The following is a 22,525-nucleotide window of genomic DNA, read 5'->3' on the forward strand; positions in this document are numbered from 1 at the left end:
TCAAATCATTGCTCAGGGCTTAGCGCACTGGCACCATTATGCAATGACCAGAGTGACCCAGTATTGGAAAGACCCATAATAAAGAGGCAGGTTAAGAGCACTGCAGACAGCAGACAGACTGTCTGTGCTGAGGACTTCATATCCGCTCCTGGGAAAAGCTCCCAGAACCCTCTCTGAAAGTAGTGTGCAGTGCACAGAGCTGTGGACGCCACCAGCAGACTTGTGTCCAGCCCATGCTTAAAACTTTTATATCGGGGAAAAAGCCATTTCAACCTACAAAAACACACACACACACACACACACACACACACACACACTCACACAGGAGTGGTGAGAGCTCAGGGCATGCATGGCACCACATAATAAGGCTTTGTTTGTATTTTTTTTAATGTTGAATGCCCGCTGCAGCCAGTACGGTCCACCTGGGAAATAATGAAAGCTGGAAATGTTATTACGCCTGACACGGGCTTGGCAGCTGAAAGGTGGAAATTTTTCAGAGTCTTCTGGAGGACAGCGAAAGTGTGTGTGTGTGTCTATTGGTGAGCCCCTCTTGCTCTGTGGCTGGCCACAGCACTGTAAGCCAAGGGAAGAGCGGTAATTGAACGTAGGTGAGTAAACAGCGTCGTTCGTGGGGTTTGGCGTGTGGTGCAGGGCCGGGTTGAGTCATCATGCCTCTGGACCTCTGATCCGGCCTGGTTCTGTGTGCGTGGCGCTGGTTTACTTTACAAAACAAACAGGCCCAGAGCTGGTAACAGTAGAGCAGAGACTGGGCCTGCAGCCAGTGCACTCACATTCCACCCCAACCATTAAAATACCAGAGAGCATCAGAGCCCTCGACCAGCTCTAAACGCTCAGGCTCCATCACTACACTGCTCTCTCCCTCCTGTGCTTTTCTCGCTCTCTCTGCCTCTCCACAGTGCAAATCCCCCGATGCACTTGGACATGTAGCCGCAGCCCTGCAGCAGCTAGAGCGCGAAAGTGAACAGAGTGGGTGAGGTAAAGGTTGTCTGAGTGTTCTCTTCTCAATCCCTCTCTCTGTCTTTCTCTCTCTCTCTCTCTCTCGCCCTCTCAGTCTGACTCACGTCTTCCCTCTCTCTCCATTAACGGAGGAATGTTGGGTACTCTATAAACACTACCACTGGGAGAGTGCCATCACACCTGGCTACAATGAAAGACAGAGGGAGAGAAAGAGAGAGAGCAAGAGACTATATATGCTGGGGCGAGGCGAGATGACCATGTACATCAAAGCATGCTGTAGAAAGTGTTCAGTGGATAGGTCTTAAATCAGTCGTGCTCACCCACGGTCAGAAAGGCCTCGGCCTGGACGGAGCCCAGCTCATTAGAGGCCTCACAGATGTATTTCCCAGCATGGGCTGTGGTCACGGCCTGGATGTAGAGGCTGCTGCTGCCAGGGCGGGACATGGTAAGGTGGGCCGGGGCGTCTCCTGGGGGCAAGGCCTTTCCCCTTGGGGCCTGGAGCAGCAGAGCGGGGTGCGTGGCGATGGGACCTTCTGAGTTGTACCAGCGAATCACAGGGAGAGGCTGACCGCTGGCGTTACAGGACAGAGTGACCGGCTCTCCTTCTGCATACACGCCGCTCTCCGGAGGGGACAGGATCGCAGGCAGGGAGGTTTCACCTAAAATAAACATATATGTGTTAACAGAGTGAGGTACCTGTACAGGTACACTAGAGTTGATACCACACAACAACACCGGATTTCACTGCTTTTACTGCTGTTAATGGACAACAAACTTTGTCTGCCTAATACTGAGTAGATCCCTTTTAGTGCTACCAAAACAGATCTGACCATTCGAGACCTCTGAAGGTGTCCTGTGGTATCTGGCACCAAGACCTGTAAGTTGTGAGGTGGGACATCCATGAGCGTTAGTAACCCTTAGGCACCCAAGACCCTGGCTTGTCCTTTCTTGGAGCACTTTTGGTAGGTACTGACCACTGCATCACAGACAATCCCCTCAAGACCTGCTTGCCGATGTTGTGGAGATGTTCTGACCTAGTGGTCTAGAACCTCACAGACTGGTTCTTGTCTAAGTGTCTCAGATTCACAATTAGACACTGTAGATGAAGATCATCAGTGTTTTTCACTTCACCTGTCAGTGGTGCTAATGTTCTGGCTGATCAGGTGGGTGTGTTCATGCATTTTAAATGATGAGAAAAAATTTAAAAAGGAGCAGATTTTTAGGCCTGCATGGTCTACCAGTCTGTGTTTTCCTCAAATATCTCCAAATCTACACTTTAACATAAACACCCATGATTCTGAACTGACCTGCATTTTATCAGAGCCACATAAATCTCTCCCTCTTTGCAAGCCAGGAACAAAACAGCACGAGCCAACATTTGGAAATGAGCTCAGTCGTCTTTTTTCTAGCTTGAAGCCCCCATATCTCTGCCTTTATCAATCATGCTCAGGGATGCAGGGCAGCACTGACTAATAGACCCAGAGGAGAGCAGGGGAGGCTCTGCGAATGTGAGTATGCGTATGTGTGTACGCGTGTGTTCGTTAATAAATATAAGGCCGGTTGTGTGTGATGTTGACAGCTGGGTGGTCTGCTTCTCGTCATAACCTTGTGTAGTTACTCCTCACATTCCGCTGTTTGAGAGCTTATCCCCGACAGTGCGCACAAAGCTCACTCTCACGGCCCCGCTGCCCGCCAAAATCTCTCCTGCTCCTGTAACCCTCCCCCAGCGCTGCTGCAGCCAAAGCCTGTCCACATCTATTTTACAGCCAAGCCTGTCCCACTCCTTAAACTCAGACTATCTCCGTACCGTCACTAAGTCCTTAAATCTCAGAAAGGCCCAGAGAATTTCTGTGTTTGACACTCAAATAGGGAGGAAGTAATGACAGACTAATGCTCTGAAAATGTTTTTAATGATACGGCATGAATTTGCTACACTTCGCTTTGTAGTAACACACTGGCAGCATACACTGATCAGCCATAACATTAGCACCACTGACAAGTGAAGTGAAGAACATTGATGATCTCCATCTACAGTGGCTCCTATCGAGGGGTGGACCTATTAGGCAGCGAGTGAACAGTCAGGTCTTTATCAAAGCTTTGATAAGAACCAAACTGCGATGTTCCAGACAATGAATGGGTCAGAACATCTCCAAAACATCAGCAAGCAGGTCTTGTAGAGCATTCCTGGTATGCAGTGGTCAGTACCTACCGAAAAAGCTCCAATGAAGAACAACCGGTGAACTGCTGACAGGGTCATGAACACCCAAGGCTCACTCATGCTCATGGAGGCCCCGCCCACCTCACACCTTACAGGTCTTAAAGGATCTGCTGCTAACATTAATCTTGGTGCCAGAGACCACAGCAGGACACCTTCAGAGGTCTTGTGGAGTCCGTGCCTCGAATTGCCAGATCTTTTGTGGCAGCACAGGGCAGACCTACTGAATATTAGGCAGGTGGTACTAATGTTATGGCAGTGTATTGTACTGTATTATATCTCTGACTGCTGTATCAAGACCATGTTGTGCTGTGTCCAGCATGTTAGCTTAGTGCTAACAGTAGCTTGTGGCTAGAGCATTACACCAGTACACCATACAGCACGGTACTGTATTTATTGTAAAGCTCTCATTAAATTACAAACACAACTGAATTGACTTTGATTAAATGATCAATTAGCCAGTCTGTAAACTAAATGACACCCCTAGGAAGAATCCTTACCTGACTGGACGCTAAGTCTGGCAGCTGACTGTGCAGAACCAATCCCATTGTCTAGCAGGCACTGGTACATGCCCTGATCCCGAGCGGTGACTGAGGAGATGCGCAGGGAGGAGTCTGATATCTGGAAGCGAGACGAGGGTAAAACTGGGGACGAGTTGAACAGCCAGGTGATTTTAGGGGGCGGGTTTCCCCACATGGCACACGTGAATCGCACAGATGAGCCGGACGGCACAGTCTGGTCCGACAGAGCTCTCAGTATACTGGCAGCCCCTGTGAGAGAGGGGAGGTAAGGAGCAGTATTAGACAGTTAGACAAAACAAAGACACTCACTCTAAATGTAGATATTCTGACAATGATTAATATAACTATTATATTATTAGTGATACAATGAACAATTTGACTCACCAAGCACGTTCACAGTATAGCGGACACTGACCAAGGCCCCGTCTTCCCTTTGAACGGTGCAGCTGTAGTTTCCACCATCACTTAGCTGAACATCACTGAGACGCAGGTTACTGTGCAACATCTGCAGTCTGGGAGACATCCGCAGCTCTCTGCCGTCCTTCGTCCATTTGGCTACAGGTGAGGGATCTCCGGACACTACACATTCCAGGACCAGCGATGCGGACTGCTCCACTGTCAGGTTGATAGGGTTCAGTGGATATACTATCCCCACAGGGGAAGAACCATCTGAATCTGTGAAGGGAGAAGAGGTTAACGAAATACAATTCACACAGGACATCATCTTTCTATGGTCCTGCTTCTGGTAAATAAACAGGTTTTAACCAGCATTCTTAAACATGTCCTTATCTTACCTTTCACTATTAGCTTAGTGCCATGGGCCTCTACTCGGGCCTCTCGGGTAATGGGATTATATGCACCACACTTATACATGCCCTGATGCTCTGGGGAAACAGAGACTATCTGAAGGTTCCCAGAAGGAAGGATTAAATATTCATCTGGAAAAAAAAGAAAAATATATAATGACATCTTTTATATATGATCTTCAAGAGCTAATTATTTATTAAATTATTATGATATATTAAAAAGAGTGTGTGGTATATTTTTAATAGTATGTGACATTACTGTATACCTGTAGACTCCTCTAGCCATTTGCCCCGTATTCTATAGCGTGGTAAAGCAGGAGGATTACTGTGGGGTAGCGGGCACTGAATAACAGCAGTGTCCCCTTCTTTTACTGCCAGAGACCTCCGATGGCTCTCCCCAAACTCCTCGATATCTAGACACAGAGTGGAAGATACAAAGTTATGAAAGTTTACATCACCGCAACACAATTCACACGAACCACCGCCGGACCCAGCACAAAAGCCCTCTGTCACTGAAGTGTTTGTATTGGAGTGAGGGCAGCCGGGGGAACGTGTCCTTTCTGCTGCATAATAACACAGTGTTATCAGCAACGCCGATCAGTCTCCGGGCCCACGGGCGAGTGTTGCGCCTGATAGTGTTCCCCTCCCGGCATCAGCCTGTGCTGCTGCACAGGAAGCCCCCAGGCTCATTAAGGATACTGTTGAAGAGGTGCATGGAAAAGTGCCAGACTTAAAAACACCCTCAAAGGAAAAAAACAAAAAAACGCCACCGCTTCCTTCCCCCCACAGCACTTAGCTGAGAGGGGCTATGGCCGGCTATTTGTGCGGACGGTTAGCAGCTCGAGAAAAGGAGCCTTCCGTTTCGCTAGGCATTTTACCACCTTCCTCTTTGAAGCACATTCATGTGGTAGTGTTGTTCTTTGAGGTCTAGTGAAAATATGCATGCCTGCGTTTGCACTTGGGCGCATGGAGGTGAGTAAACGACTGTGTTTGCATATCACTGCTGTTGTAACAAAGCCCTGTATCACCTAAATGCACGGTAAGCCTGGATAAGTGCTCCTAACTTGTGTTGGTTTTTAATAAATTAACAGTTAAGTTAAGCTTAGTTGAACAAATAAGTTTTTATTTGTTCAACTAAGCTTAACTTAACTGTTAAAAACTGTTCAAAGAGAAGATGCACTGTGTAATGGACAAGATCCTTGAGGAACCTTTGGAGGTTCTTTCATTGGAAACTGTGGAAGAATGTGTTGAAGTGACTCAGGAAACCTTCAAGAAAATGTTCTTAGAGGAACCCTAAAAAATTTGCAAAGAACTAATGTTTATTATGTAAAGTGTACTGCAGTGAGACATCCTAGAAGTTCCTCAAAGTAGCCTAACGATTATCTAGTCTACAAATGGGTTCTTTAAAGACCCAGACTATCTACTGAGAAATCACAAAAATTCTCACAGGCACCTTGAAGAGCAATGAGAAGCCCCTGAGTTCTTCAAGGAACTACCCGTTTTTTTTTTACAGAGTATCTCAGTTAAAAGAACAAGATCCTTGAGGAACATTTGGAGGTTCTTCAGTGTGAAACTGTGAAGAAACCTCTTGAGGTGCTTTAATGAACCTTCAAGAAAGGATTTTTAGAAGAATGGGGGTTTCTTGAAGGGTCCTTAAAGCAACTTAAGAGATTTCTCCACATTTTCAAATGAAAGAATCTCCAAAGGTTCCTCAAGGATCTCCTCTTTTTAACAATGTAGCCTAGGGGAATGACTACACACTGATGGTGGGCGAGGGGGTAAAGGCACGCCCGGTATGCCAGGACTTTCTATCATCTGCCTAGACAGTGCAAAGCTGCCCTGGCACCATAATGTTCCACTTCTGATGATACACAACTGTGCGAGTGTGTGCACACCTGTCTGTGTGAGTGAGGGAGTGTGTTAATGTGTGCGACCTCATCCACATACCTGCTATGGTCACCCGTGCCTGCTGGCTGGTGATGGCGCCCGTCTCTGACCGGGCCACACACTGATAGATGCCTGTGTGTTGGGGCTGGAGAGAAGGCAGTGAGAGGGAACCTGGCTGAACCTCCACTCCAGACAGGACCCCAGGCTGCAGAGGCTGACCCTGGAACATCCAGTTGAGGCTGACAGAGGCGGGACGCGCCACACAGCGCAGGATAACAGCCCCACCCTGTTTCTGAACAACAGAGGCAGGCTGCGTACGGAATGAGAGAGACACCACAACTGCAGAGAGGGGAGAGAGAGACAGAAAACCTGACATAAACAAGCTTGTCTCTACTGGGACGTTTACACAGGAGAGGCCATGCAGTACAGGGCACAGTGAGAAGCACTGTATTAAATGTATAAAGCAGCACTTTTAAACAGCTTAAAAATACACCATTAATAACAACACTGTAATAAAAATGAACGGCAATAAACAATTATAAGGCAAAGAAGATGAGTCAAATGCTATAAAGATTATTCTCTTAAGAGCATAATGGTGTTTAATGACCTGGTGCATTATTATTATCACTATTAGCAGTAGTAATAGAAGTAGTATTAGTAATAGTACAGTAGTAATATCAGTATTAGCATTATATCATCTGATTTTGCATATTGTATGGAAAGTTATGAGAACAATAGTGAAGGAAAATACATGATCGCTGAATAGTGTAAAATAACAAGGTGCAAGCAGGATGCTGGATGTTGATCACCACCCCAACTCATTCCAAAAGTACTGGATGGAGCTCCTCCACCATCATTCCAGAGAACACAGTTCTTCCACTGCTCCACAGCTCAATGCTGGGGGGCTTTATACCCCTCTAGCCCACGCCTGATATTAGGCAGCATGGAGCCAATAGGGTCATGATGTTGATCTGCTCCAGAGAGTCCTATTCTATTGGCAGTCCTTCTTCTCTACAGGGACTAGACAAGCTGTGTGTGTCAGCAATGGGTTCAACTTAAAGTAGCTGAATGCACTCATTAGAAGGGGTGTCCACAAACTTTTTGAGATATAGTGTAGAGCAGAATGTTTAGATGACACTGGGCTGCAGCTCTACAAATATCCCTATGGGCAGATATGTAATCATGCCGGTTACATAAGAAACTCCTCGTCCTGTTCTTTCTCATGAGGTACAGCGTTCCCTCCATAGGGGGACTGTGTGTATTCAGTTGAGCAGTCTGTGGGATGTACTGTGCAGAACTGTGTGTGTGCCATGTGTGTATTTGTGGAAAAGAGCCTGTGAGTGTGTTTGTGTGTGATGTTTGTGTGTACTCACAAGGACAGTTGAACAGCAGGGTATGGCAGACACACAACACAGTAGACAGAACCTTCAGGCCCCTCAGGCCTCCGTCGTCCATGATGCTGCTTCACCTCCACCCACTAACCAGGGGTCTCACACACACGCCTCACCTGCACAACACACACATATACAGACATCAGCTGATGTGTTGGAACTATGTTAGACATTTACACAACTTTGGTTCATCATTCTTTTCTATATTCCTTATAACTGAACAGTTAGTTTCAGTTACTGAGCATGTAAATGACCTCCATTATAATTGGCTGATCTGTATTGCGCCTCTTTGGAGCTTCTTTTAGTTTTTAGAGTGAATGGGCGGGGCTAAACTGCTGTAGGTGGATAACTTGAGCAGGTGGATGTGTATAATTGTGATATAGGGTTGCAACAGTATGAAATTCTCACATTATTATAACTGTCTCTGTCTCTAAAGCATTGCAGTATACTGTATTGCAAATTTTTCCCATTTCTACTTGGCCTGACCAAAACATGGATGGTTTGGTTGGTCTTGGATTGGTTGGCCTTTCGGACCAGTTACAGGAAGTTAAAACAACCGAAGAAGACGTAAAAATGAGCGGTGGGGGCACCTGGGGCCGATTCTCTCTGTGGGTGATGATGTAAAGGCTGCATGATGAGCTCCTTCATTTGGGGAATTGGACTAATCCTGAGTTCTGAGCTTGACGTTGATGCTGCTGGTAGTTATGCTGTAATATCAGCAGTTTAGTGGAACCAAATCAACCTGCTTATTGATCTTTTCCAGGAAAGGTGAGACACCGAACTGACAACATGCTGATGCCGGACGCACACCCCAGGGTCAAGTATAGGCAGATGCAGCCCACAGAGGAGATGATGAAGCACAGTTCTGGAACCAAAACTAAAACAAAAACCATCAACCTTGGTTCAGACCATGGTCCGGGCTTTGGTACCGAGGTCACCATTCCGGCACCGTGCTGACACACACAGATTGCACACTGCTGGTCAATCCCAAAGGCCCAGTCAATACAAGCACAAACACACTCACTCTGCCTCCGCCTGTAGTGACGAGCTCTGTCCACATGTCATTCCAAGACAGCCCAACTCAGCCTGGACCCCGGCCCGAAGCTTCAGCTTACGAGAATAGCAGCACCTATTTTTTAATCCCCAACAACGCTCCCAATAATCTTCATGACACATCCTCTTATACACTCCTTGATCTCGGCCAGCCTTCCCCCTATGAGAAATCTCTTTCTGCTGACCCCCACCCAGATTCCCACTGTGAGAGTCTCCACATACACACACTGGAATTCCCACTTACCTCTCTGCTCCACCCCCCTCGCCTTACCCACTCTCTCTCTCTCCATCACTCTCTCTCTCTCGCTCCAGGCTGCTGTTACAGAGGCTTACCACTGTCCACTCCTAATATCACTCTCTTCTCACACTGTGTTGCTTCCTCACAGGTTCACTCTAGCCTGAAGAGCTGCCACGGGGCGGTCAGACAGACAGACACACACACACACACACACACACACACACAGTAACACACTCACGCAGAAAGCTGAGAGAGAGAACCCAAACGGAGACACAAGAAAAGAAGTGGAAGGAACGTAATTAGGAGCATTCCTCTTTCCTTTTGAACCCCCCTTCTCCTCCTCCCCTCTGGCACAACCCCTCTCTCTCAGGGCTGGGGTAATCCGCAGGCCCTTTGATCACTGGCTCCTGGTTTGTAACCGTGGCTTGGGTGAGGGACAATAGCCTTCCAGCTGCGACATTCAGGCTGTGGAGGCCATGGAGCTTCAGGGCCGGCCCCACACCGGCCCGACACCAGGCCGCTCGGCTGCGACAAATTAAAGAGGTGACGTCTAGGTGGGATCACTAGAGCTGAACAAGTCTAGGATGAGATGAAGGATATGAGCAGAGGGGCCCGGCTGGTATGAAAGTTTTGTAATTGATGCTAAAGAAGCCAAAAGAATCCACAATAAAAACACTGTCAAAACAGAGATCAGTGGTTTTCTGTAGCGATGCATTTCTGACTGATGGGACTGTCAGTTGTAAAATATGGCTGCAGGGATGCAGGGAGTTGGCCATTCTGGGCTGGTGCTGATATCTGAACATTTCTAGTCTTTAGAACTAGGGCTGGGCGATATGGTACAAATACTATATCATAATATTCAAAGACTTTTTTGCGAAATGCAATATTTATCATGATGCATGTAATCACAGACTAAACACAGCAGTAGCGACAGACAGTGATTTATACTCAACATCTGATCTAATTAAACTAGTCTAATTACACGGTTAGTAACGAAACCTGCACCAGTATTCTCCATATGCTTAGAAAAGCTTCCTGTTATCACCATAACAAAATTGATCACGATATGCTAAAATATCGTCATATTGCCCAGCTCTAGTTAGAACATTTAGTCTTCTTTTCCAGAGTACAATAAATACATTAAAATCATCAAACAATACTGGTAATTATTTTTCAGTACTGCAGTGAATCTGATATTATTGTGAATCTGAATGTGACTGTAAAGATTTAATGGTGTGATGTCACAATCACATCTCCCCAAATAACAACGATAATAATAATAATAATAACAATAATACTGCAAATAATAAATAGATTCATTTAATTAATGCACAAGCCCCCTGCAACACATGGTCAATATGCAAAAATACACTGACAGTGTTGTTGCCACCCTGTCACATGGTTCAGGCCTACAGGGTCATCCTCCCAAAAAAACGACCAACTCAAAGCGAGCTACAACAACAATAATACTAATAATACTAATACTACTACAACTAATAATGATAACAACAATAACAACAACAATAATAATACCAATACTACTAAGTATACTACTACCACTATTACTAAAAATACTACTAATAATGTGAAAAATGTGTTCACTTTATTCATGTGAACGCCCGCTGCCAAGCATGGTCAGTATCTAAAAATACACTGATTAATGATTGTTGTTACCACCCTGTCACGTTGGTCTAGAATGCACTTCAATTGAGAAAAAAATCATTTATTTGTCCAAATTAAAGCTGAATTGGTCTCGGGCTGCAAACCAAGAATTTTGATCAATCAGCGAAACCTTAATATCAGCCTATTTTTACAGCCACACCATATCTAGGTTGTCCCTCACACTTACACACACACACACACACACACACACACACACACACACACACACACACTTACACACACACCCCTGATTGTGTGAAATGGAAGTTAAAGTTTAAACCAATTCTGTTCTTTTCTTTTGAGGGAAAGAGGGGTTGTTAGATTTTGGCAAGATTATGGCCTCATAACAACTGAGTTAAATTGTCCACTCAATCCTGGTCCAGACACCCCGTCCAGGACTTCCCAAAAAATCATTTGTTCCAGACAATAAACTTTACTGTGTAGGTTTTTCAGTGAACTTCAGGAGAGCCAGAAGACTACAATGAAGTCCAAAAAAACACTCAGACACCTACACACACACACACACACACACACACACACACACACACACACTGGCTGAAGGAGGAAACACAGGAAATAATAAACTCCCTCAGCCTCTTGCTCATGCCCTCTCTCACCCACGAGGTCAAAGGTCACCAGAGAGCACAGAGTCAGCGGGTGTCTGCTGGCCCTGGTTCAGGCCTACAGGGTCAACCCCCCAAAAAACAGGGTGAGAAAGAGAGACGGGGAATGTACTGCTCTGACCAGCTCAAATCGAGCTACGCGGACAGACGGGTGTACACACACAGTTATGTGTATAACTGCTACCTGTAGAATTTGCGTATACTTGTGCATGACGGAAAAAGTCTTAATAAAAGGAATAAATATTAAAAAATAAAGCAATAAATAGAAAATTAACAAATAAGTCATTGATCCTATTTTATTGATTTATTTTTATCAATCATTTGATATTTGTACATTAATAATACATTAAGAAACATTACAAAACAATATGGATGCAAAATAATATCACAATCACGTTGGTATCCAGATGTTTAAATGTGACCTATAATTAATACAGATAATTGATCATATATTTACAGTATTTATTATACTATCGGTTTATCGTCCTGAGACCTGGACGTTTGCTTGGTGTAGGCTCTGACAAGTAAAAAAACTAAACTAAACAGGAAGTCGTTTCGTGTCGGAAAATCCCACAAAGATAACGGCTTCCAAGATGTTACCACCTTTCGCCCAGTACCATATTATCATGCCCTTTTCAGCCAAGCTGCGTCCTTTGCTCATGGCAATGGTTTTGCACTCTGCTACAGCTGACTGGTGAGCTCGCTTACTTATACGTTCAGGAACCCCTGTCACACAGCATCCGTGACGTCCTGGGCCGAGTTCATTCCAAACCAGGGGTGGTCGTAATGTTCTGATATGACTGTAACAGTGGGCAAAGGGTGCTAGCCGTCATAGTGAAGGTGTACAGAGACTCTCGCACAGTGGAGCCCCACGCCAGTGAGTGGTACGGAGCAATCGACGCTCCACTGTGGAGCAGCTAACCTCTACTATGAGCACCTTCCATCATCTAATACAGTCCATGCCATCTGACCCAAGGATGGGTTTATATATATAAATAATATCAGATAAATGCAGCTTAAAATTCCTATATCGGTTCATCTCTAAAATAACTATAATAATCACAGCTGCTCACGGGTTTGAGAGCTGTTTGGTGGAGCGGTGCGTCTGTTGAAAAATCTTGATATGTGTCGTGTATCAGGAAACTGTATCATGATGTAACATTTGCACCAGATCATCATGGTCATCCACTATCCACAACGAATCTCAAATCAGTGACTCAGCTCTCATATAAACTTTATAGAAAGGCCTGCTGAGATAGGTGAGGTACAGACTGGTAACTGTATCAAGCATGCTTGTGTGTGTGTGTGTGTGTGCGTATGCTGCTGCATCTGCTCTGTCCTGCCATACTGAGAGTAGCGCTTCTGTTTCACCACAAGTCCCGACAAGTCCTCTGTAGTGCCCCTATGCCATCAGTGGAAACTATCTCCACCTCGCTGCCAGAATAATCATATATAATTACAATAATAACAACGGGCTCGCATTAACAGCCAGCCAGCGCTGGGCAGCTCGGCACGCTCCTGCGGGTTGGGATGCTGTGAGCACAGTTGTTGCTGTTCCCCCCGCCTCCTTTGGTGTCACCAGGACACTCATGGGAGCTGGCAGGGGACGGGTGTGAAGGCAGCACCTCCGCATCTCTGGCTTATCTGTGTCGGGGATCTGGCGAGACGAGGAAACACACAGGCATCATTCCTGCCTCTTATCTCACTGCCTTTCTACTGACATCCGCCTGGAGGCAAGCGGGCTCAGGGCAGGTTGACGCTGCAAGGGATATCTGGTGTCCGTCATCAAAACAGGGGGAGAGAGAGAAAGAGGGACAGAGAGAGAGAAAGAGAGAGAGAGAGAGAGAGATGGGGAGAGGAGCTGGATGCTGGTAGGAGAGACAGCGGCAAAGAGGCAAAGTCTGGAGCCTGAGCTCAGGCGCCAATGGAAAGGAGAGAGAGAGGGTAAGAGGAAAAGAGAGAGTTCTGGGGTGCTGATACATGCCCAATCTTAGATGGGAAGTCCCCGTAGTCGTAGATGATGATCTTCACCATACAGGCCACATCAAAAGAGATTATTGTGGGAGTAGAAAGTGCAAAAGGTGCTACACATTTCAAACCCACTACGGTAACTTATTCACAATTGGCTATATATGGACAAAAGTATTGGGACACCTGCCCATTTATTGTTTCTTCTGAAATCAAGGGTATTAAAAGAGTTTCTCCTGCTTTTGTTGGAGTAACTGTCTCTACTGTCCAGAAAAGAAGACTTTCTACTAGATTTTACTGAATGGAGCTCCTCCACCATCATTCCAGAAAAGAAGACTTTGCCCCTCTAGCCTGGCATTAGGCAGCATGGTGCCAATAGGGTCATGTTTATCCTATTCTACTGGCAGTACTTTTCTACAGGCTTTAGACAAGCTGTGTGTGCGTGTGCATTTGCACATCTGTGTCAGCAACGGATGCACTTTAAAGTAGCTGAATACATTAATTAGAAAAGGTGTCCACTAACATTTGGACATATAGTGAATAGGGCTCAGGCCCAAAACAATGGTGCCAGCATTTGTACAGTACGGAGGCATCGCCAGTGCAGTGTCAGTGGGTAGGATTTCATCTCACCACTGTGGGAACCAGGAAAGCTGTAATCCCGGACTGCTGTATGCCCATAACAGTGTATTATTTAGCGGGGTAAATTGCTGTTTTGCTCATTACATTTCAGACTGGAGGACAGTTTGGGGGAACTGATCTGTGGTCAGCTATTAAGAATGAGAAATTAAAGCCTGTGTTTCTAAACCGCTCTCATGGACAGATCTCTGGCCTGTGAAATGTCAGCCAGACGAAAAAGCAGATGTCCTCCGTCTCCTTCCTTCTGCTCTGGTTTCATGCTTATGTGTAAATGTGTATTGATGAATAAAGTAGACCTCGGTAAGCCAGATGAGAGGGAGGACTTTATATGATGCAGGAACCGATGATGCAGCATGTCCATCAAGATAAGCAGGCAAAGTCAGGGACATAAACACCCAGATAGGGCTCTTACCTGAGACCCTGAACTACTGTTCACATTATGTTATTCACTGTGTGCTCTGGTACTTTCACTGACCTCAGCTCTAACACACAGAAAGCCATAGAGCAAGTCTTTTTCAGAGTAGTGTCTGAGCATAGTATCCTCAGGCCAGGGTGAATCATGCTAAGTGCCTTAAATAAGAGCTAACCATTGAACTCCTACTACTTGCACATATCCCTTGCAGCAAGATGAGCATTTTTGGAGGAGTGAAGGCTCCTGGCAGGGTGACACCATTGAAAATAAACATTCCAACAGGCCCCTGAGGGTGGGTGGGTGGGTGGGTGGGGGGTTAACGCCACCTGCACCCCTCTAGAAAAGAAGGGAGAATAGAAAGAGGCGCCCCTCGCCACAGGAAATGCTTCAAGAGCCATCTGCCTCATGCCCAGATCCCTGTCATATTGGGTAAACATGGACAAAGGCAACGGCAGAAAGTATCAAAGACCCCGCAGGGCAGGGCAAGACAGAGACAGGGGGAGAGAGAGCGGTGGGGGGGGTTGGGGGGGCTAAATTAGTTTTTCAGGTAGAAAGAATGAGAGTCGTGAAAGTCTGATGATAAGACCACAAAAACTATTTATCTGAATCACACAGACGAGAAGATAAACCAGCCATTGTGCCGAACCCACTGCACACACGAGCGAATTTAATAGGGAAGAATAAAAGAGAAAGGCAAGTGAAAAGAAACTGGAGTCTGTCTTTGTAATGGTCTGATCTGACCCGTGTGCTGAAGCTGACTTTTATGCTATACCCTGAACCTGTCCATACTTGCCCTCCGAGTTGCTGACAGAGGAGCTCCTACACACAGACACATTCCTCTGAGAGAGAGAGAGAGAGAGAGAGAGAGAGAGAGAGAGAGATAGAAAAGGCTAAGCAAGAAATGAAAAACCAAAAGGTCAATAAAAGACTATCCCCATCATATTTCAAACAGGAAAAAGCTAAAAAAAAAGTCTTCTTAGACTGAGAATGGCAAGAAAGTAAGACGAGGAACGGTTGATGGGGGGGTGGCTGGAGTTAGCAGAAGAAAAAGAGGGGATTCATCGGGAGGTGAATACTTGCCAAACCTCAGCTCATTTCCCCTGCTAATGCCTGACAGAGACAAACCGATACTGTGTGAACCGCGCTTGTAATCCTCCTAGCCTGCTGATGGTACAACTTAGTGACTTAATGCGCAATCAGACAGAGAAAAAGAGAGAGAGAGAGAGAGAGAGAGAACGGGGGACAGTCAGCGGGGCCCTGCACCACCGCTGGCCTGAATGGGCCTGTAATTGGCTACTATTGGTTGAAGTTTGAGGAATGAAGGCAGCCCCAGGCCATGCAGAGGAGACTAATGAATGGAAATGCTGGGCCTCAACTGAGCAGCCCCACTCTGATTAAAGAGTGGAGGGAGACTTTATTAAAAAACAAGAGAAAAAGAGAAGGAGGGAGAGAGACAGAGCAGGAGAGAGACATATGTCTGAAAAAAAAAACAGAAGGAGAGAAGGAGATTGGGAGCTCAGAGTGGGAGCACAGAGGAGCCCGTCTTTGTTTTAATGGGAACGAAGGAGGAAATCAGACTGGAGGAGTTAGCCGTTGCGCAAGCGGATTGGAATGACAGTTGTCCCATTGAAATGACACAGTGAGGGTAGCCTTCAACTGTCTTTGTGTGTATGTGTGTGTGGGTGTGTGTGTGTGTGTGTGTGTGTGTTGGATATTTTTTTTTCTGCAGGAGTCTGATACTGCTTTCAAGGCCCCTCTTCTCCTCATGGCAATAAAATAAAGCTCATCTGCTCACAGGAATTCTTGTCATTTGTGAGGATGAGGGTGACTCGGGCAAAGCAATGTGGCCCAAGTTTGCAGAGAAGGAGATACAAGGAAGTAAACACAAGGAAGGAGTGGGGGGGGGTCTTCAAAAGAGAAATGAGAATGGAGGCCCCTGGAATCAGACAAGTCTCACAAAGTCTTGTTTACCAAGGACACACACATTGCCTCCCCAACTTCGAAGATTCCCAGCCCTGACCCGTCCAACCCCGCCTTCCTTCCCCGAGTGCCAGGCCCCAGACCTGGGAGACGGCGCTAATTCCCGCCCCGGGCTGCTTGGCCTCGGACACAAACACTCGGCGGGGATCGCCTGGTGAGCCGGAGCTGGGAGGGAGGGGCCGAGCCTCAGTACAGTAGAGAGGAACGCTCTTAATTGGAGTTTGTTCTGTGGCGTCTTATTTGCCTGGGAAAGGGGGGCTGGGGGTGAGGTGGGGGAGAAGGGGGGGTGCTGAGAGAGAGTGAGGGAGACGGGGGTGGAGAGGTAAGTGAGTTGTTTCCCAAGGTTTTCAACAACAGGGATTAAGAGCAGAGCCAAAACTCAATAGTGCCGTCTCGGACACTGGAAACGGATCTCAGGGCGCTGCCTCTGCACAAGGCCGCGGCCAGGCCTGCTGCAAGGCATGCAGGGAAAAAGGAACTACGCCCACTGCATTGTTGGGAGCTGCCGAGCTGCCCTTCCAGCTGAGTTCACAGCTTCACCGGAGCCCTGGAGCGGCGATGGGCGCAGAGGGGAGGTAATTCGGACGGAGAGCAGGAATGTAGGAGAGACTGAGATTGTGCAAGCCTCGGAGGGGGTACCACTGAGAGACTAAGCTGATTGGCAGCCAGTGCCAAGTGTGTCTGTTTCATAGATCATAGGCTAGGCTAGGGAGTATGTGTGAGTATGTCAGAGCTTTGGACAGCTCCTCTTGAGGAGGAGGCTGAGCTCTCACATTCCACAGGCTCAGACTATGAGAGGGTAGATCGCATGAAAAAAGAAAAAAAAAAAAAAAACAACCCCCACAAAAACACCCGAAGTAACGTAACTAAGCCTGGGTCTTTACTCTATCAATGTCCGAACTCTCTCAACTCCCTCCGCTTACCCGGCCAAGCCTGCTCCATTAGGGCCCATCATGGTGACTGTTGACTACTCCAGGACGGCAGCCACGCTGATTAAGCGTTGGGCCCGGCCTGAAGCTTTCCATCTGATTGCTTGCACGACCGAGTTCTCTCTTTCCCACTAACTCCGGCTCGGAGTCAGCGCTCCCTGATCTCTCTGGATTCCATCACCTCGTCCGTCACCGTGGTAACCAGGCCGGACATACAGCTGCATAATGGGCTCTGCTCAGTCTCCCACCGATAGGTCCCTGGCCCTCGACCAAAAGCACTCCCAGGGTAGAGACATATATTAAAAACTGCGACTCGAACCATGTGGAAAACAAAAACAAGATGACAGTGCGTCTCCAAACAGATATTTGCAAGAAGCGAATGCTGAGAGAGGCTCGCAAACAGTCCGGCATCTGTGAATTATCTGTGGCCTGGGGAGAAGAGAGATCACGCTGGATTGCGCTCTTGTGCTGAGGCTACTAGTCTAAAGAACGGTTATGGTGATGAAAGGAAGTAGCTATACGGAGCTGTTTGAAGGTATACACAACGTCTGCTTGTGCGGTTGCATTCATGAACTTCGCAGAGCAGAAAAAATTAACTGCATGAAACAAAAACAAACAATGTGAAAAAGGTCAAGAAGTCCGGATCGGTCTCCCTCGGAAGACAGTGAAAAACCACAAAACATAAAGCAACCTCTCTGCCTTGTATGTACAAGTCTGAGGGCACAGAAATAAATACACAGTCCAAACACGAGCCAAGGCTGCATCTATTTAGGCTGTCTAAATGTTTATCTGTCTTGTCTTGTAACTCTCTCGGAGTGCAAAGGTCCTGTTTTTGCCTCGCTGCCCGAGATCAGAAAATAAATTGGGTGGTGTGAGTTCAATAAACCAACACATCTGACTTTCCATCCCTGGCTAAGAGTCAGGCCATTAAACTCCTCGCCACGTTCTGTTCTGGACTCAGCGATTTTTGGAGCAGCGCTGGAGGTGTGTGCTGATCTGGACGGTGACGTACTGCACTCAGCGGAGCCAACACCAACACGGCCTCATGACAACAGCAAAACAGTGCAATAATAGAGCTATCGCGCACCGTGCTTGAACAGCACATGCTCCAGCTACTGTTAGGAGAGCGCACCGAGGCCTTGACCTCCACAGATGGGGTTTTAACCAAAAGGGGAAAAAAGAAACTGGACAGAGTATCTTATGAAGACCAACCAGGAAGCTAGTCTGTCTGAGAGTCATAAATATTATGAATGTCCCATCCTGTATCTTAATCTAATCTTGGCTGTTTTTAACAGAAGGGTCAACAGTGCAACAATGAGGGGCCTTCTTCAGACCGGGCCCAGTAATTAATTCCTGTTTCCTCAAAGCCTCCTCAAGCAGATTTAAAACAGCCCTGTAAATGAATTTTTGCTCTCTGCTTGCTATGTCTTGCTATGCCATAAGGCCCAAAATGGAAGTCACAACCACACGCCCCACTGCGGCAATGCCCACACTGCCTCGCGCTCTGATCTGTCCGCTGCGCTGCTCCGCCAAACAAACAGGCTGTTTGTCAGGACCAGCGTACGGAGGGTGCCAACCACGGCCGTTTCTGCCTTAATATAGTTCTCCTCATTCTCGCCCCAGTTTCCTGGCTCCAGAACAGCCGAACCGCTGGGATCTACCAGTAGACCCCTTGTTATATTTTGGTTATGGGTTTCAGGTGATGGAAATAGAAAGTCGTGGTGTGACCCTGCTGGGTTTAAATGGTACGGAGGGGTAGGAGGAGGGGGATGAGTGTGGGTGGACAGTTCTGAGATCTGGAGAGTGCAACGAGGGTCACGCTCAGGAAAAGGCCAGAGAAATGAATCTTGCAAACAGGAAGTAGCTAAGGATGCAGAAATTTCTCTCCTCTGATTTTTTCCATGGTAGCTGACAGCACGGGTCTGGTTCACAAGTTCAGCCCCCGAATCTTCCCCCTAGGGCGAGGATTCTCTGCACACCCTAGATACTGGGAAAAATACAGTCTCATCAGATCCTGCAGGACAATTATCGGACAAATGGTTGTTTTTGGCGGCAGTGAGACCCTAGTCTTCTATCATGCCATGTTGCAACTTCCTGAGGAATTGTATTTTGGTTTCTTTTTTCTTAATGAGGCCAAGTGCAATCAACCTAAGTGCTCTCATAAACGTTAGTCACACCCGCCAAGAATCACATGAGAGCGTATTTTGGGTTTGTAGTGTTGACCTTCCCCCAGCGAGGACCCTATGAACACAAAGTGGATACAACAACTGAGGCACAATAGTCACAATAATCATGTAACGACTGACTATGCAATCGCAATGATCTGACACTATTTGGACAAAAGTATTGGGACACCTGTTCATTTTCTCCTGCTCATTGTTTCTTCTGAGATCAAGGGCTGGACGATCACCACGCCACCCCACCTCATCCCAAACTCCCAAACTCATCCCCAAAGTATTGTTCCACTGCTCCACAGCTCAATGCTGGGGGCTTTATAGCCCTCTGGCCCATGCCTGGCATGAGGCAGCATGATGTTGAGTCCTATTCTAATGGCAATACTTCTTTATATAGACAATACAAGCTGTTGGTCAGTGCATTTGCACATCTGTATCAGCAATATGTGCAACTTAAATTAGCTGAATGCATTTATTAGAAGGGTGTCCACAAACATTTGGACATATAGTTTAAATTCTACGTTCATTTTAGTGTTTTCACTGAAGTTAGGAACACAATAAAAACTGATTAAAAGTAGAATATTTCTGCCCTCAAAAAATAAACCCCACTCTGCACTCCAGCCAGGACGGTCAAACAGAAACACACACAGCCCAGAGTAAAATGAGGAGTGTGTGTAAGGCTGGGGAGGGAAGGAATGAACTGCGATTCAGCAAATTCAGGGAATTAATCAGTCACTCGAAAAATCAACACTGAAATGAATAAGTGGACTTTAGTCTGTAAAGTGAACTTAAATCAATCTTCTGAGCCGGCCAGACAGAAACCTAATCAAGTCCAACAAAGCGCAAAAATGTTGACTGGCTGCAGGGTCGACCAGACTGGAACCACTTGCATAATGATCTGAGCACAGATATTATCCTGCAATACTGTATAATTAGTGTGATAGCTGGTTTAATAATTACAAAAGCAAAATGAGGTATAAATTCTAATTTAGAGAGCAGTGCAGTTACAGGGGAAAAACTGTCAAACCATGACAGCAAAAGACTGTAAACTCCAAAAAGTTGAAATACAGTTTCTGTAACAGTGAAATACCAATAATACATATTTCAGCCAAAACCCCATTATTATATATCTATTGTCTGAACAAACAAAATACATGATTCCAATCTTGAATAGTCAATATTTATTTATTCACTTTACTCAATGTTTAACAGAGTGTTCTGTAATATTTATATATAATGTATACTACACTTAAAAAAATGATGTTGGATTGAATCAGTTGTTGACGTTGACGTTTATAGATATGGAACATATGGAACATATGGAGTTGGCTGTGCTGGTTCAAAAATATACAGTGGGTTTGGGAGCCCACTGGCTCCTGGCATCATCTATTTGCATATTTTGCATGTCTCCATCCCCTTCGCTCACCATCAGTGTGTAGTTATTCCTCCCAGGCTACTTTCTGTTGGGTGCACGTTTATAATTTGTATAGTGGTAGACTGTCTGGCCTCAGTGTTGAAGACTGTAAGAGCAAGTCAGCATTGCCTCTGCTGCTGAGTGGGTCTCTATGCTGGCTGGGGATTGCAGTGGTCACTCTTGCATTACCACAGGATTACACTGTCTGTTTGTGACCATTAGCAGATAATAATATTAAGCTAATATTAGTCTATTAAGGAATAGGTGCCGCTTAGAATTTTTAGAGTGTATTCTCTTACCACAGTAATGTACTGTAAACAAACCTGTTATTGAATATAAAATTTACAGTTGCCAAAAAAGCATACTGGCAACCACAGCTGCCGACAGTTTATTTTAAATGCTTTATGAATGTTTGCTTCCAGAACAAGTGTTTCACTGCTTATATAAAAAATAAAACCTATTATATAAGTATATTATATGTGTATAATTAAATATATAGGTGAAAAAAGTGGTTAAGCAAGTGTTCTATCTGTTCTCTCTGTGGTACAGTAGATCAGTGAACAGGTAAGCGGAAAAAGAGGCAGTCAGTGATTAGTTAAATGAATCTCCTTAACAACAACAGTGTATTTTACAGCTCTTCCTGGATAAGAACAGATGATGTGACATACAGTAATTACGAGCCAGGCTTACGGGAGCTGACCAGCCACCTAAGAGGAAACTGCTTCCGGAAAGTGAGTCATGATGAGTTCTAAATACGGACTGTTTTTCTAAAGGATGTGCAAAGTCAATATTCTAACTAAAAATTCCCAAATGGTTTTTCTCCTCTTACTAACTCCAAGCAACCAGCAGAGTGCACTCACCAACACCCCAGCCCTCGGCAACCCCCTCAACCTGCTCCTTCCAACCTGTCCATCTCTTCCATCAGTCCCCTGTTCATATTTTCCATCTGCTTTCTCTTCAGAGCTGCTGGCCAATGTCAGTCAGCACCACAGTGGGCTCTAAATCACAGTGCAGCCTTTGGCAGCTGGCCTCTCCTGTCCACCCAGCTCTGGAGGAGCACTGGTGCTGTCAACTGCGAGCTGGACGTCAGCCACTGCAGTCAATTATTTTGGACTATGGGGCATCTTAGGATCACTGCAGCTACTGCAGGTTTGTTTTGAGAAATTCTGCTGAAAGTGCAGAAACCTTTAACAGCACCTGCAAAAGTGTGTCTGCAGGTCGAAGAGGAGCTATGTTAAATGGACAAAAGTATTGGGACAGCTGCTCATTCATTGTTTCTTCTGAAATCAAGGGTATTAAAAAAGAGTTTCATTTGCACATCTGTATCAGCACTGGGTGCAACTTAAAGTAACTAAATGCATTCATTAGAAAGGGTGTCCACAAACATTTGGACATAGAGTGTTTTTTATTTTTAATTAAAGAAATCTAATTTAGATGTTATAAACTGGAGTAAAATGTAACATTCACCAGCAGTTTCGCAATTCTCCTAATCAAGACTATACATAGCCAGAACTCGCCCCAGTGATGCTCTCACCCCACTGTGAGCGCACATCTGCGCAGCATGCATTCCACATGTGATGGAATGTGTGAATTGTGCTGCTGTGTTTTTTTGACTCACTTATTTCACAGAGTCATCTT

General features: G+C 45.9%; 1 protein-coding gene across 1 annotated transcript in view; it reads right to left on the reverse strand.

Moving 5' to 3' along the window:
- The window catches only part of cdon (cell adhesion associated, oncogene regulated), a 46,362-nt gene that overhangs the window by 18,319 nt on the left and 5,518 nt on the right, over positions 1-22,525 (reverse strand). Inside the window, exons 2-8 of the mRNA XM_072694645.1 lie at positions 7,781-7,914; positions 6,468-6,746; positions 4,787-4,933; positions 4,509-4,652; positions 4,099-4,389; positions 3,694-3,963; positions 1,299-1,637 (exon numbers count right to left, since the gene is read on the reverse strand). Of these exons, the coding sequence (XP_072550746.1) occupies positions 1,299-1,637; positions 3,694-3,963; positions 4,099-4,389; positions 4,509-4,652; positions 4,787-4,933; positions 6,468-6,746; positions 7,781-7,862 (1,552 nt within the window). The 5' untranslated portion in view covers positions 7,863-7,914. The remainder of the gene's footprint in view (positions 1-1,298; positions 1,638-3,693; positions 3,964-4,098; positions 4,390-4,508; positions 4,653-4,786; positions 4,934-6,467; positions 6,747-7,780; positions 7,915-22,525) is intronic.

This window comes from Salminus brasiliensis, chromosome 13, assembly GCF_030463535.1.
Source record: "Salminus brasiliensis chromosome 13, fSalBra1.hap2, whole genome shotgun sequence".
Lineage (NCBI taxonomy): Eukaryota > Metazoa > Chordata > Actinopteri > Characiformes > Bryconidae > Salminus > Salminus brasiliensis.